This window comes from Dasypus novemcinctus, chromosome 12 (genome assembly GCF_030445035.2).
Source record: "Dasypus novemcinctus isolate mDasNov1 chromosome 12, mDasNov1.1.hap2, whole genome shotgun sequence".
Lineage (NCBI taxonomy): Eukaryota > Metazoa > Chordata > Mammalia > Cingulata > Dasypodidae > Dasypus > Dasypus novemcinctus.
This window is the reverse complement of record NC_080684.1, coordinates 104,732,979-104,749,906: the sequence shown is the minus strand read 5'-3', so window position 1 is coordinate 104,749,906 and position 16,928 is coordinate 104,732,979. Positions and strand designations below refer to the sequence as shown.

The 16,928-nt window shown below is 47.1% G+C and overlaps 1 protein-coding gene across 1 annotated transcript in view; it reads right to left on the bottom strand.

Moving 5' to 3' along the window:
* Positions 1–14,933, bottom strand: part of LOC101427837 (1-acylglycerol-3-phosphate O-acyltransferase PNPLA3-like) — a 32,021-nt gene extending 17,088 nt beyond the window's left edge. The window contains exons 1-3 of the mRNA XM_058309142.1: positions 14,747–14,933; positions 12,385–12,617; positions 11,215–11,280 (exon numbers count right to left, since the gene is read on the bottom strand). Of these exons, the coding sequence (XP_058165125.1) occupies positions 11,215–11,280; positions 12,385–12,617; positions 14,747–14,933 (486 nt within the window). The remainder of the gene's footprint in view (positions 1–11,214; positions 11,281–12,384; positions 12,618–14,746) is intronic.
* Positions 14,934–16,928: the final 1,995 nt, after the last annotated feature.

The window sequence follows — 16,928 nt, the reverse complement described above, 5'->3', positions numbered from 1 at the left end:
GAGTAAATTCACCAACATATTCAGATGCCTTGATATCAAAAAAAATTACAAGCCATACTAGGAAACAGGAAGAGATGGCCTAGTGAAAAGAACTGAACAAATATCCTGAAGACATACAGGATTTAAGACAATTAATCAATGATAATCACACAACTCTCCTAAATCACTTCAAAGAATTTAAAGAAAATATCACTAAAGAAATAAAGGCTCTGAAGAAGACATTGACTGAGCATAAAGAACAATTAGAAAGCCTGCAAAGAAAAGTAATGGACATATATGGAATGAATGACTTCATGGATGAGATTTAAATATACACCTAGCGGATTTTAAATGCTTAAAGACAGAATTAGTGATTTCAAAGGCAGAACATCTGAATTTGAAAAGACAGGAGAACAGAGAAGAGAATGGAAAAATGGAGCAGAGTCTCAAGAGTGCCTACAACTGAAAGCAGGAGGATTGCCTCCAGTATCCATGTGGAATCTGAGCCTCCTCTTGACATAGAGGTGCAACGGATACAACCAATCCAAGGTCCACAGAGAAAAGGTGGCATTGGAGTGGGAAAAGTGGACATGGTGGCTGATGGGTATGGGGAATGGCAGGAGGAGATGACAGGTGGAGGCGCCTTTGGGACTTGGAGTTGCCCTGGATGGTGCTTCAGGGGCAATCACCGGACATTGTAAATCCTCCCAGGGCCCACTGGATGGAATGGGGGAGAGTATGGGCTATGATGTGGACCATTGACCATGAGGTGCAGAGATGCCCAGAGATGAGCTTACCAAATGCAATGGATGTGTCATGATGATGGGAGTGAGGGTTGCTAGTGGGGGAGTGGTGGGGTGGTGGTGGTGGGGTTGAATGGGACCTCATATTTTTTCTTAATGTAATATTTTTACAAAATCAATTTAAAAAAAGGAAAAAAATTAAAAAATAAAATAAAATAAAACACTCTACTTAACTTATTAAAAAAAAAAAAAAAAGAATCGAAAGACAATGCAAAATGCACAAACATTCGCATTATCGGTATCCCAGAATGGGAAGAGAATAGAAGAGGGGCAGAAAGAATACTTGAGGAAATAATGACCAAAAACTTCCCAACCCTTATGAAAGACATCAATATTTAAGAAGGACAACTCACCCAAAACAGAATAAATCCAAATAGACCTACCCCAAGACACCTACTATTCAGAATGTCAAATATCAGAGATAAAGAGAGGATTCTGAAAGCAGCAAGAGAAAAGCAAAACATCACATATAAGAGAGACTTGATAAGATGAAGTGCTGACATCTTATCAGAAATCATGGAGGAAAGAAGAGAGTGGTATGATGTATTTAAGGTACTGAGAAAGAAAAACTGCCAGCCAAGAATTCTTCATCTGGCAAAACTGTTCTTCAAAAATGAGGGTGAGATGAGATGTGGAGGCATTTTTGGGACTTGGAGTTGTCCTGGGTGGGGCTTCACGGACAATTACGGGACATTGTAGATCCCCCCAGGGCCCACTGGTTGGAACATGGGAAAGTGTGGGCTATGATGTGGACCATTGACCATGAGGTGCAGCAATGCCCAGAGATGTACTTACCAAATGCAATGGAAGTGTCACGATGATGGGAGAGAGTGTTGCTGTGGGGGGAGTGGGGGGGTGGGGGCGGTGGGGTTGAATGGGACTTCATATTTTTTGAATGTAATATTTTTTTAAAAATGAATAAAAAAAAAGGGAAAAAAAAATGAGGGTGAGAGGAGCAGATGTGGCTTAAGAGGCTGAGTGCCTGCCTCCCACATGGGAGGTCCTGGCTTGGTTCCCAGTGCTTCCTAGAAAAACAAAAGCAAACAATGAGCAAAACAAATGAAAGACCAACTCACAGAAGCCAGTGTGACTCGGTGGTTGAGTGCCTGCCTCACGCATAGGAGGTCCCAGGTCCCCAGAATCTCAAAAAAACAAAACAAAACAAAACAAAACTGAGGGTGAGTTCAAAGCCTTCACAGAAAAACCAAAAACTGATAGAAGATCTTACCAAAAGACCAGAATAACAAAAAATACTACCTTGACCAAAAGACCAGAATAACAAAAAATACTACCTTGAGATGAATGAAAATGAGAACACAACATATCAAAACCTACGGGACACTGCAAAGGCAGTGTTGAGGGAAATTTATAGCCCTCAAAGCTCACATTTAAAAAGAAGAGCTAAAATTGAAAATCTAACTGCATACCTGGAGAATCTAGAAAAAGAACAGCAAACTAATCCCAAACCAAGCCAAAGGAAAGAAATAGATCAGAGCAGAAATAAATGAAATTGAGAATAAAAAATTTTATAGAATCAACAAAACCAAAAGTTGGCTCTTTGAGAAGATCAAAAAAAAAGCAGCAGGCAAAGTAAAAAAAGAGAAGACACAAATAAAGCAGAAATGGGAGGGTGTACATTAACACTGACTTTGCAGAAGTAAGAGAGATCATAAGAGGATACCATGAACAACTATATACCAAAAAACTAGACAATGTAGAAGAGATGGACAAATTTCTAGAAATACACAAACCACCTACACTGACCCTAGAAAAAAATAGAAGACCTCAATAAGCGAAATACAAGTGGAGAGATTGAAACAGTCATCAGAAAACTCCCAAGGATGAAATCACAGGACCAGATGTCTTCACAGGTGAATTGTACCAATTATTCAAAGACTATCTAATACCAGTCTTGCTCAAGTTCTTCCGAAAAATCAAACAGGAAAGAACACTACCAAACTCATTCTATGAAGCCAACATTACTCCAATACCAAAACCAGATAAAGATACTACAAAAAAAGAAAATTGAAAGCCAATATGCTAATGAAAATAGATGCAAAAATCCTCAACAAAACACTTGCAAACAGAATCCAAAAGCACATTAAAAGAATCATACACCACGACCAAGTGGGTTTTACTCCAGGTATGCAAGGGTGGTTCAACACAATAAAATCAATTTGTGTAATGAACCACGTGGATAAACTGAAGAGGAAAAATTACATGATCCTCTCAATTGATGCTGAAAAGGCATTTGACAAAATACGACAACCTTTCTTGATAAAAACACCCCACAAGATAGGAACAGAGGGAAGCTTTCTCAATATGGTAAAGTGCATGTATGAAAACATACAGCTAGCGTTGTACTCAATGGTGAAAGACTGAAAACTTTCCTGCTGAGATCAGGAACAAGACAAGAATGCCCACTGTCACCATCATTATTCAATATTGTGCTTACAGGTTCTACCTAGAGTGATTAGGCTGGATAAAGAAATAAAATAAATATTTTCCCAAGTAGGAAAGAAAGAATTAAAAAAAACTTGCACTATTTGTTGATGATAGGATCCTATATCAAGGATCTCCTGAAAAATCCACAGCAAAGCAACTAGAAGTAATAGGTGAGTTCATCATAGTGACAGGATACAAGATTAATGTGAAAAAATCAGTAGTGTTTCTATACACTACTAATGAGCAATCTGAGGAGGAAGTTTTAAAAATTCCATTTATAATAGCAACTAAAACCATCCAGCATTAGCAATAAACTTAACCAAGGACATAAAAACCTACTTTCAGAAAACTATGAAATACTGCTTAAAAGAAACTGAGGAAGACGTAAATAAATGGAAGGACATTCTGTGTTCATGGATTAGGAGACTAAATATCATTAAGACATCAATTCTACCCAAACTGATTTACAAATTCAATACAATCCCAATAAAAATTCCAACAACTTTTTTTGCAGAAATGGGAAAACCAATTAGCAAATTTATTTGGAAGCGTAAGGGGTCCCTAATAGCCAAAAAGATCTTAAAAATGAAGAACAAAGTTGGAAGACTATCTCATTTCCAGACTTTAAAGCATATTGCTTAGCTACAGTGGTAAAAACAGCATGGTACTGGCCTAGAGACAGACACATTGACCAAAGGAACCAAATCGAGAACTCAGAAATAGACCCCTCACATCTACAGTCAAGGGATTTTTGACAAGGTGGTCAAGCCCTCCCAGTTGGGCCAGAAGAGTCTGTTCAACAGTGTTGAGAGAACTGGATATCCATATCTGAAAGAAAGAAAAAAGACCCCTATCTCATAGATACAAAAATTAACTCAAAATGGATCAAGGACCTAAATATAAATGTGACAACCATAAAACTCCTAAAAGAAAATGTAGAAAAACATCCTCAAGGACTTGTGGTAGCTAGTAGTTTCTTAAAGCTTATACCCAAAGCACAAGCAACAAAAGAAAAAAATAGATACACAGGACTTCCTCAAAATTTAATACATTTACACCTCAAAGGACTTTGTCAAAAGGATGAGAAGGCAGCTGACTCAATGGGAGAAACTATTTGGCAATCACATATCCAATAAGGGTTTAATATTCATGATATATAGAGATCATACGACTCAACAATAATCGAAAGGCAAACAACCTGATTTTAAAATGGACAAAAGACTTGAAAAGTCAATTGTCCAAAGAAGAAATACAAATGGTGAAGAAACACATGAAAAAATGTTCAACATCACTAGCAATTAGGGAAATGCAAATCAAAAGTATAAAGCAAAATCATTTCACACCCATTAGACAGGCCACTATTAAAAAGTCAGGAAACTCTAAGTGTTGGTGAGGATGTGGAGAGATAGGAATGCTTATTCCCTGTTGGTGGGAATGTGGAATGGTACAGCCTGTTGCTTTTAGGATTTTTTTTACACTTGAGGTGGGAGGCTCCCCACTTTCCAGTCTCAGACATAACAGGACTCCAGCAGACACTGGAGTGGAAGAGTGGACGTCCAACTCTGAGGGCCAAGGACTCCATCGGGCAGTGGTTTCCCTAAAGTTCATGGGGTCCCTCCAGGCTCTTGCCCCGAGTAGGTAAATGGGAGTCCACATCTGGATGGCCATGAGAGAAAGCAGGGTTATTAACACCAGTGGAGGGACCGAGACAGGGTGTCTCAAACTTGCTGCCCCCTGAGCCGTGGGGAGCAGAAGTTGCCATGGATACAAATGGGAGACTAGAGTAGTTACCATACAAAGTGAGGCCAGTCCTGAAATAACCATAAGTAAAGGCAAACCCAGTTCAGAATTCCCATCGCAGTGGCAAGTTTAGGCTAAATCCACCCAGTTAGAGCAATTTCAGATACTATCCTTTTGCTGTTTCATAAAATAAAGGCATCTATGTAATGATCTTGATTTAACTCTTAGTAATAGTTTTTAGTAAATTTTTGCTTAAAAACAAACTGGGCATTTTTGTTTATTAACAGGTTTTAGATTCATCTTCCCATTCCCTGAACAGCCTGCCTCAATAGGAAGCTAGCAAAAGCATCCTCTAAACGGAAGTATTTAAATGGGTAATTCCAGAAAGCCATTATTAAATAAAAGCCTAAATTGAGATTGATAACAGAAAGTAATTTCATAACAGGAAAACCTGTCAGAGGCCACCTCAATCTGCATATTAAAGTGGTGGTAAGGGGAAAATAATCTTGATTCCCTTGGGAATCTTAGGTTTCCATAAAATAATAGAGAAAGTAGTGTTTTGGTTTTTTTCTGGTACTGGTAAAGTAAAATATCTCTTAATTAATGTAATCATGGTAAAGGTGTAAAAGTAAAAGAGAAGAAAGAAAAATGCTGGCTGCTTTGTAGGCCTGCAGGTCAATCATGGCTTAGCCCTGATAGCAAGCAGCACCCCCTGCCAACGGGCCTCCAGACAACTGTTTCAGAAATGTGTCCTTGTAAATGTTTCATATTGTATCTCACTAAAGTACTGATAAAATAGTAAACTAAAGAAAGCATGTATTTCCAAAAACCATTCCCTATGAGCTATCAATGTTCTAATACTATATGCAACTAGGTATTTAAAAAGAAAAAGATATGTTTGCATATAACCAAATACAGTCATTACTCTAACAAGTTTTTAAATTCTAACGGTAATTGTATGTTGTAAGAGGTTTGCTTGGAGAGAGTTTCCAAAATCATTTTGGCAACTTGAGTATGTAAGGTACATAGGATGTATGATTTTTGCTAAAAGAAAGTAAAGAAAATAAAGTTATTTTGTCCTAAGAGAAAACAACTGTTTATTGGGAAGGAGGAAAATGTGGGTCAAACAGGAATGAATGCAGAAAGTGCAGAAGGTGTGCAAAGAAGCAATTTTTGTGGTCAAAGTTCAGTAAAATTTAATGGGTCTCTCTCCAAAGTATTATTAAACCCTTAGTACCAAATAATATACTGATCGCAAAACTAAAATTTAGTTCTCTCTCTGTTAAAGTAACAACATTTCTTAAATCATTAGCCTGTTTTAATAAAAGTTTATAAAAACTTTTCTCCTGGATAATTATGACAAAAACAGAAACTCTGTTTTATCAAAATAGCTTCCTGTACTTTATGGTACCTTATGTACCTTATGGTGTCCTTAGTGGTAAAAGAAAAACAAGTCTTCTCATATCTAAAAGAACATAGTGGTCAGATCTAGCAACTTTAAACACTTTGTTTTCTCAAAGTAAAACACTAAAAGGTACATTTTTATTTCCAACTATTGCAGAAGATTTTTTTTTCACTTTAAGTGAAGTATTAAAAATAGGTTCTGGGAAGTGAATTTGGCTCAATGGATAAAGCATCCGCCTATCACATGGGAGGTGCATGGTTCAAACCCAGGGCCTCCTGACCAGTGTGATGAGTTGGCCCACACGCAGTGCTGATGTGCACAAGGAGTGCTGTGCCACACAAGGATATCCACGGTGTAGGGGAGCCCCATGCACAAGGAGTTCACCCCATAAGGAGAGCCTCTCAGTGCAAAAAAAGTACAGCCTGCCCAGGAATGGTGCCACACACACGGAGAGCTGACGCGGCAAGAAGATTCAACAAAAACAAGACACAGATTCTGTGCCACTGACAAGTATACAAGTGGACACAGAAGAACACACGCTGAATGGACAGAGAGAACAGACAACGGGGGGGGGGGGAGAGGGGAAGGGGAGAGAAATTAATAAAAATAAATCTTAAAAGAAAGGTTCATTTAACATGTTATAAGTTAAATGGAAAGTGTTTAGAAAGTGTAAAAAAATTAAAAGGGGTTGTCTAACCTTCTGTTAATCAAAGTTGTATGGGCAAAACGTACATATAAATATGTAAAGATTGTATAAAATTCCAAAATATTTAACAATACTTCCTGTATAATATTAAAGAACAGTAAAATTTTGTTATTCATGCTTTAAATTATTTTTTTAAATGTTATGTCACAGAAACAACCTCTCCACCTGGGAATCAAGAAGATGCTCTGACCTGTAATTAAATGGTCTTTCCCACCCCACAAGAGAAGCAACCTTGCGGTCACACACAAAGAGTGGCCATTAAGGGGCTGCTATGGTGATGCATGGCTTGGGAATTAGGTATTCCTATAAAATATTATTGCCTACTTTATATCATACAAAATTGTGAGGCCTGTTCTCAACTTCAGCCACAAATGGTGCCTTACAGCAGTGAACATATCCATAAAGCCATACAATAAGAGACAAACATCAGTGTTGTCAGACTCTCTTGTGCATTTAAACCAGGCCCCAAGTACCAGCATGTGTCTCTCCATTTGAAATATTGGCTAGGTCGGTCAGTGTGACCCCTACATTAAAGTATCTGCCTGACATCTTCAGGGTATGCTCCTGAAGTAAATGAAAAGACACTGCTGCTTCAGACTCCTGCGACTGCCAGCTGGCAATGGCTCTGTCTCCCTAGATCTAGAATAGACACTGTCTCCAGACTGACTCTGGCAGTCTGGAATGATGTAAGTAGAACTTAAACAAACACAGTGGGCATTATGGCCTGCTCCCATGGAGAAGTATTGCAAACCTGGAGCTTGCTCATTGGTGGCCTATATCTTAAAACCTACGGAAAAAACTTCAACTGTCATTTTGCTTACCAAAGAAAGTCTCCCTCTCCAGGTACCCACTAAACACTTAGGTTTGCATCTTTAGTCTAATCTGCCTGCTGCAAATAAGCTCATCCGATGTCTTCCTCAATTAGGCTGTCACCGGGGCAGCTACACACAAGCAAATGAACAGGTAGCTGAGTGTATTTATCCCGAATAAAGCCTGCTGTCCAAGGAATTGCCAACACACCAGAAACACCTGCTGAGACACTCAAGTGCCAGCCATTGGATGGCCTGAAATATCTGTTCAGGAAGCAAAAGCTAAGTACCTACGACAGCGCCCTCGCCACCTTCACCTTGTGGGGCCCCCTACTGGTGTTGCTGCCTCCTTATGTCCTCTATTACCATAACTATTATTTTCTCCCTTGGTGGATAAAATTTGTTTAGCTTCTAATATGACAATCCTAAAAACTCTTCTTTTAACTAATCTTTTTGCTCCAAATCTTAAGATGGAACAAACCAGTTCTAACCACCATTTATTTCATCTTGTCCAAAGGGCCACCACCCTCTTAAAACTAACCTCTTGCTGGATCTGTGCCTTGATATCTAACAAATGTAAGGCCTAGCCCGCAGACCCCCGGGCTTGGGTGTAGCTCCACATGCATGGTGTTCCTACCCTTCAATGTAAAACAGAATAGGACACTCTGCTGCTCACAAGCAATCCTTTACTCTTAGTGTGTGTCTGCCCCACCCCCTCACATATACTTAAGATCCTAACTCACTTTATCTTTTCCAGGATTCATGCATTCCAAAATGAGCTTCTGTCTTGCATGGATATCACCTAGCCTCAACCACTAAAACAATCACCCCTCCTCCTAGGCCCAGTAGTGTAGCAAGAAAATTTTATACCCTGTCAGGCACAGACTACAATCCCTAATAAACAGGAAGCAGTTACAGAAGAACGAGCACCGCCCTTCAGCTCCCCTTTTGATTCAGGGTATACAACTCTCTCGGGATAGACTTGAGAGAGGATAGAATAGGGACCTAATGAGGTCAGGCGGAAACCTAATTTCCACATGAACCCCACCCAATATAAAAGATTAAGGCAATACCCTGCTGGACTCAATGCAGGCAAGTTATCAGCAGGCATCTTTTAGCATTCTTCCATCAGCTGCAGAAGCAGCACCAGCAGCTTGTGCCTGCTGACATGCACAATCAAGTTAATGGGAATAGATTTTGCAGTGGCCACCCTGCAGAAGGGATAAAAGCAGGAAATTCCAACACTACCCACCTATTTTCACAAGCCTTTCATGCAGCAAAGCCCAGCAAGTCTCAACAGCAATAGTCAGAAGACAATCACAACTGTACACCAACCCCTAAAAGTCAAAATCCCCAATAAAGTTCCTCCACTTTGTCCTAAATGTTCCCATCAGTATGAACCCTAACCCTAAGTACAGCCAATAAAACCAGAAGCCCCTAGAGAGGGGGTACTCATGTCATCCTGTAGCATACCTGCACCCAGGTCTCAGGTTGCATACTACCAATTTCTAATTTCTTAATAAGTTCTTTTTTTTTAGGTTTATTTATTTTTATTTCTCTCCCCTCCCCCCACCCTAGTTGTCTGTTCTCTGTGTCTATTTACTGTGTGTTCTTCTTTGCTTCTGTTGTTGTCAGAGGCATGGGAATGTGTTTCTTTTTGTTGCGTCATCTCATTGTGTCAGCTCTCCGTGTGTGTGGCACCCTTCCTGGGCAGGCTGAACTTTCTTTCCAACTGGGCGGCTCTCCTTACCGGGCACACTCCTTGCGTGTGGGGCTCCCCTATGTGGGGGACATCCCTACAAGGCAGGGCACTCCTTGTGCGCATCAGCACTGCACATGGGCCAGTTCCACACGGGTCAAGGAGGCCAGGATTTGAACCATGGACCTCCCATGTGGTAGACATATGCCCTAACCACTGGGCCAAGTCCGCTTCCCTTTAATAAGTACTTTACGCCCTTGCCTACCCTCTGCTCTGTCCTTAAATTCCTTTATGTGACATAGTCAAGAACCTAGACACTGGCTATAATACCTGTAGACTCAAAGGTTGAAGAAGGTACTGCCCATGAACTACAGGTGAACCTCAGCATTCATGGGCGCCTATTCATGGGGAGCTATTCATGGTGCCTTTAGGGGAAAGGTGCCTCTTCTCTCCTGCCTCAAATCCCCCCAGAGAGAGTTGTATACCCTTAATCACAAGAGGGAGCTGAAGGGCGGTGTTCATTCTGTGACTGCTTCCTGTTGCTTGGGGATTGTAGTGCCTGCCTGACGGGGTGTGTGTTGAAGAAGCTTCCCTCACCTGAGTTCTCCTGATGTGGGTTATGACTTCAGTTTAATGAGCTTCAATTACCTGCCCCTCCAATGTGACCGATGATTAAACTTGACTAGGTTTGCAGGCAGAGGCTTTGTTCAAAATTGCTCTAAAATGTTCTGATCCTGTCTAGATGGGGTTCAAAGGGGCAGCCCCTAAAAGACCATGAAACAAAGAATTCCCTGGGGAATCATTGCCTGCAACTGTAAGGAGGAAGCAAAAGGTAAAAGGTGTCCTTGAATATAAGCACATAAAGAAGGTTAAGGTGGAGGGACTGTGGTGACCAGAGGCTCTAAGGACTTTGACCTGCTCTTTCATCCAGGGGCACTGCTTCCATGGTGGCCAGTTCAGGAGACGTCCCAGAACCTCACACGTATGAATAATGAGCATCCTCTATACCCGGCTCTTATTTGGTGGTTCATTAATGTGACTTCTCTCTGCAGCTTGGTTCTGCTTACACTTCAAAAAAGATTTTATGAACTATATTGCTGCTATGCTCAGAAGTTCAGAAATGTTCCTAAAATCCAATTGTTTTAAAGCCTCAACTTTATATCTTGTATCACAAAGTGGTGTAAGAAAGTAAAATAGAAACCTGTGTGAGACCAGACCTACAGAAGTTTTGATTTGAAAATGTATTACACTTAAATTTACCCTAAGAATCAAGCTCCCCTTTACATGTGTAACATATTGATAACAGTCATAGACTTTAGGCCACTGGACCTATCCTTGGCACTTGGATACAGATGAAATCAAACATCCAGCTTACCTGACAGGTAGCAGGTAATAAATTACATGCACAAAGGTGGTTTTCCTTCCACAGTGACCTGGAAGGGGATCAGCGTGGCTTCCACACTGAGAGATTGAGAAGCACAAATGTCCTCATTTGGGGACTATGTGTGTGGGGAGGGCAGGATTGGCTGAGCCTGGCGCCTGGCAGGAGGAGCCGAGCAATTGCATCTTTGAAGGAAAGCCCCAGGGAACTGGGACTCACAGGAGCAACCATCCAAAGGCAGACTTACCACGCCTCTGAAGGAAGGAGGGATTAAGCCACAGTAGACAGGGAGGAAGGTGGAACAAACCAAAACCTGTGAAGACAAAAGGCTGTGCATCAACCATTCAGAACAGGCTGGGCCTGCCCCTTATGCTCCTGGCCTCACAAAGGCCTTCCCCAAACAAGCAGGCAACAAAGCTGAAAGTCCTCTTGCTCAGAGGAGGTGCTTTGATCAGTGTGTTGAGTGAGGGATGAGCCAGTAGACCCTGCAGTTCAGGTGTAGGGGCTTTCCTAGTGTTGGCACCTTCACAACAGCTTCCGCATGGGCTCACAATTCCAGCCCCTGTTCCCACAAGGGAGCCCGGCCGGGCCACTGCAGACATGACCAAGACTTAGAGCTAATTGACAGATGTAAGGGGCTGCCTAGGTGCTTCTCAAGCCCTGATGTCCACCAGAGCCATCTGCAGAGCTTGTCAACACCCAGAATCTGATCTGGCGTGTCTGGGCCAGGTGACTGAGAGCCTGCATTTCTAACAAGCCCCCAGGAGAGGCCGATGCAGCCAGGCCAAGGACCACACTTTGGTTAGTGCTGTGCTAGTGAGAATTAAGCAGGACGGGGCGCTGGTTCATGGAGAGCTAGCCATGTGGGAAGGGACAGGCGCTGGCTGCCTAGGAACACAAGACAGGGTGAAACGGGCTGCTGAGCTGCTGGGCTGCTGTTCAGGGGTGGAGGCTGCTGTCTTGTACAGCCCTGTGGTAAGCAGCAGCCAAATCAAAAGATACTTCGACTCTGCAGGTGACCTTCCCTGGACTAGACCCCGGAACAGACACGTACAAGATTTGCTCTGAGCCTTGTGGGCCTCACTCTAGAAGACACCGTCATGATGGAGCACGTTAGAACATGTCGGGGACAGGGACAAGCTGGTAAGTTTCCCAAGGGAGAGGTCACGAGCCAAGTCTTGAAGGATGGCTAGGGGTTACTTGAAACTGAACCTGTCCTGGATTATTCGGGGTTTACAGAGGCGCCGGCCAGACCACCCGAAGCCACAGCGTTTACGCTGCCCTGGGACGCGCAGCAAACCAGCATCACAGGCAGGCAGTTCCTTTGCATCTAAGCCGACGGGGCAGGGGGCCAGCACATCCCTCCATGTGATGTTTCCCAAACCAAGCTTAGACACCCATGAATTAAGCTGCTTACGTCCACGACTTCGTCTTTGGACTGAAAATCAGACACCAGCACGTTTTTCCAGTCAGATACTCTGGTGAGTGAGATGCCCATTTTGTCAGAGACGAGCTGGTGGACGTTGGCCGGGAGGCATTTGTGGAGTTCCTCTCGAACACACTTGCTCAAGTTTACGGACGGGTGGAGGACACCAAGGCTCCGTTTCCTGACAGTCCGGAAGAGGTCAGTGAGTATCTGTATCGTCTGGTCTGTTGGTGGGAGACAAACATACAGAAGAATGTTCCACGCTGGAGACACTGAATGCTTTAAGGCAGGGCCGGACGAAGCCGGACAGCAAGGAAGCTGCCAGCCTTTCTCTGCCTGCGTGTGGCTCCTGAGCCCTCGGATGGGGCTAGTCCAGCTGAGATGTGTAAAACGAGCACCCGATTTCAAAGGCTAAGTGCACACAAAAGAAGAACGTGGAATAGCTCATTAATCATGTTTTATATTCATACCATGTGAAATGATAATATTTTGGGTATACTGGGTTAAATAAAAGATTATTAAAGTTAAGTATCCTGGAAGCGGCTGTGGCTCAGTCAGCTGGGCTCCCGTCTACCATGTGGGGGGCCCTGGGCTCGCGGCCCAGGGCCTCCTGGTGAAGGCAGGATCGCCCGCCAGCGCCGTGCGGTGGCACCTGACTGGTAAGCACCGCAGGGAGCCGCTCGGCAAGGTGACGCAACACGAAGGGAGACAGGCAAAAAACACACAAACACAGAGTAACACGTAGCGAATGGACACAGAGAGCAGACAAGAAGGAAGCCACAAGGTGGTGGAGGAGGAAATAAAAATAAAATCAGACACAGAAGAATGCACAGCAAATGGACACAGAGAGCAGAGAGCAAGCAAAAAGCCGGATCAATTACCCCTGTGTCCCTAGAAACTGTGATATGTATGCAGCTTGCACGCTGTTTCTGTTGGGCAGTGCTGCTCTGGCTCCTGCCACAGAATGAGCCCCCCACTTCCAGGGGCCCTGGTAAGCTGACCCCATCCCCACTCCCCACAAAACCAGAGCCAAGAACTCAGCACCAGAGCTTTATTCAGTCCCACAGGGGGCAGGGGAAAGAAGCCAGGCTTGGAGCTGCGTGAATCCCGTGTCCACCAACTCACTAGCCCGGTGGCCTGAGCAGGCGACTTCACCATCTTCCTAGTCTCAGGCGGCCTCTTTAAGGTGGGACAATCTTTGTCTACCTTTTGGAGTCAGGAAGGGTGGATAAGACACCGGCTATAAGGTGCTTGACCAGAGGAGGCCCCGCATCACTAACTGGTCCCACCAGCCTGTCGAGGGGCCCGGGGCCCGTGCAGGCTCCCTCTGACCCCTCGCTGACCCGGCCCCTTCTGTTCTGGCCGGCAGGGCCACCCTGTGAGCCTGAGATGTGGCCAGCCATAAATGCTGGGCTGCGGGACAGACCTCGCCCCCTGCCTGTCCTGCCTCAAGTCCCTCCTCCGCTCACAGCTCTCCCTCTGTGTGTGGCCCTGCTGAGCCGGGTGGAGGGGACGTAACTGCCCACAGCCCAGGTGGGCTCTAGGTCCCAGCCCCTGGGAAAGTGTCCTCAGTGGTGCAGAGCAGGCACCGGGGTACGGCCCTCTGAACAGGGGGTGGAGACCAGAAACCTGGGGCTCCCAGGACACGGGGACTTGCTCCTGCCGCAACCTCCAGAGCCACTTTCCAGGGATGTGGTGGTCCTGAGCCGCCCCTCCACCCTGCCAGATACGGCCCCAGCCCACCCCTGTCTCCTGTAGGAGCCTCTGCACTGGAGGGACCGTGGGCCTGTCCCCAGGGTCAGCCAGCGCATTCCAGTGTGTCCTAATTAATCCCCGGTCCATGCGGGTGCCTGGGGCCCCCTGGGATACAAGGTGGCTGTTAGGGCCACTGAGCCCAGGACCTGCAGAGTGGCCTTGGGGCCCGCTCCTCCTCCCCGGCGGCCACCCTTCCCCCGCTTTGCCCCTCTCCCCTGGAAGACCCCAAGGGGCTGCCCACTCCCAGTGGCTGCTGGGCCCCCAGAGGGCTGGGTGGTGACGACTGTGGGAGGGGCAGGGGCACCCCAGTTCCTCCAGTCCCTGGAGAGCAGTTGCCCACCCTGGGACCAGGGCATTCGGCAGCTCAGCGGCCCAGCGCTGCCAGCGCGATGCGTCGCCACGGCGACCGCGGGGCCCAGCCCCTTCCTCAGGTCCCGGGCGCACTCCGTCCACCCTATCGCTTCTGGAAGACCCGGGTTCTGTTCCTGGCCCAGGGTAGGGGCTAAATCCTGAGCGCCCCCCGCCCACCCCGGGCCCACGGGGCGCCCCAGCCCGCCAGCGCCCCCTCCCCGGGAGCCCCCGCGGCGCCCAGGCGCACCCAGCGGGACCCCGGCGAGGAGGGCGGCGCAGTGCAGCGCCCCGGAGGAGGAGCCGAATAACATGCGGGCGTCGCGGAGCAGGTGCGGGGCGCGCTCGCGCAGGCAGCGGGTCACCCCGACGTGGTAGAAGTTCAAGAAGCCGCAGCCCACGAAGGACAGGCTCCAGCCGCGCTCGGGCTCGTCCATGGCGGCGGGAGGTAGCGGCCAGGGCCCGGGGTGAAGTCCTAGGGGCCACCCCCGCCCCCGCCCCCGCCCCATGCAAATGAGCCCGCCACGCCCCCACCCGGGAGCGCATTGCCCTGTCTCCAGCACAAGGGAAGTCCTGGGGAGCACAGATTCCCCGGTCACCCCCGAACCTTGGAGACGCCTCCGCTGGCGGCACAGGCCCTCGGCGGCCCTTGGGAGCGCAGTCTCCCCCGCAGGAGGCGCGCAGCCTGGCCTGGGGCGCCCCTCGCGGCAGAGGGCCGCCCCCAACCCGCCGAGCAGGGCCTGTTCACTGGCGGGAGGGGCACAATCCCAGACCGTCCCCTCCTTCATGGATTTCTCACAGGTTTTATACCCCTTGAAAGAAAGTTAATTGTCTGGATGACATTCCTAAGCAGGGTCTGGGAAGATTAGTTTTCGCTTCGATCTTGAAACACCTGGTTCCCGGGATCTGGTCATCTTGGGGAGCCAGGATGGCGAGGTGGTTCCCGAGTGAAAGTACAGATAGGGACGGATGTGACGACGCAGATACTGGCGGGGTGCAAAGACGAGGCGCCTAGTTACAGGTTTTTGGTAAATAAATCTGGTCATGTTAAATCTGCAGCTCTGGGCACCTCCTGCCAGTTGAGCAAGAGTTATTTGAATTTTTCTAACATTATAAGGTGTAGTGCAATGCCTTAGCGTTTCAGCTAACTGGGTTTTTCTAGTACTACCCCTCAAGCAGGCACCGGCCTCCTAACAGAATTCAAGCTCTTGTTCTGCTTCCTGGTGGTTTTTGTGGGATCCTCTGGGATTCCTGCCAGCGGGAAGGCTTTTCCTCTCTGCTAGGCACGGGGCTTCCTTTGAGTCTCCCTTGGGGGCCAGCACGGTGAAGAGCTCGTGATGGGTGCGTGCAGGCAGGCGAGGCTGCGCAGGCTCAGGCGAGCTGAGCGGGTGCCCTAGCAGGGCCTCCCCGCCGCTGGCCCTCTTGTCCACACTGCGTGCTGTGGCCCGCGCAGCCCCCACGCGGAGAGGCTGGTCTGCCCAGAGCCTCTGAGCAGCGGGTGGAGGACTGGACCCCAGCCTCCAGGGCCCCCTGGCCCTATTGGAGGAGACAAGCACCCCCCTTGCCCCTGAGGGCCCTGAGGGGTGCAGAGTGTGGGCTTCGAGTCCAGCTGAGGAGGCGGCTCCCTCTCTGCCCTGTGGAGCTGCTGTTGGAGTCAAGATGTCCCTTGGGATCTGGACACGTCGGTGGACGCCCCACCCCCAGGGAGCTCCCCAAGTCTGCTGCAGCCTCTGCCTTTGCTGTGCCCAGAGCTGAAGCTGGGCCACCCTGGGATTGCAGGCCTGGGGTCTCCATTTTGTGGACCCATGTCCCAGTGCGTGGGAACTCGATGGCGTCATGACTCAGACGTGTGGTGGGCCAAGGCCCAGAGTGGGGAAGGGCCAGGAGAGTCAGGAGGGAGCTGGGGCCAGATGGCGGCCCTGTCTGTCCCGACCATGTTGCTGGGCTGGGCAAGTGTTTCCAGTCCAGCCCCAACTGCCCTCCACCCTCACCTCGCACTCAGGGCTGACACAGAACTGGTGGTTCTGTTGAGAAACCAGGGTTGCTGGGACCTCCTACCCCCAACTTGGAACCCCTTCCCCCTGCATCCACCCATTCCTCCTGCTGAGATCAGCCATCCCGAGGGCTAATGACAGTGGGCCCTGGTCTCAGCGTGGATTTTGAGGCTGTGCCTGCTGGGCCCAGATGGGTGGTCCTGCAGATGACAGACAGTTGTGTCCTGCTGTCCCCTGACCCCTGTTCACAGCCAGCTGCACAAGCAGAAATTAGAATGGAAAATAGCTCCTTTATCTGAACTGTAGCATTTGGCAGAACTTTTTCAAAGGACTTTAGAACAAAAACAAGACAGGACCCAAAGTAAACCTGTGGCCCTGCAGATTAAAGGTAGTCCATTGTCCAACCAACCAGCTATTGACAAAGACAATTGTAGACAT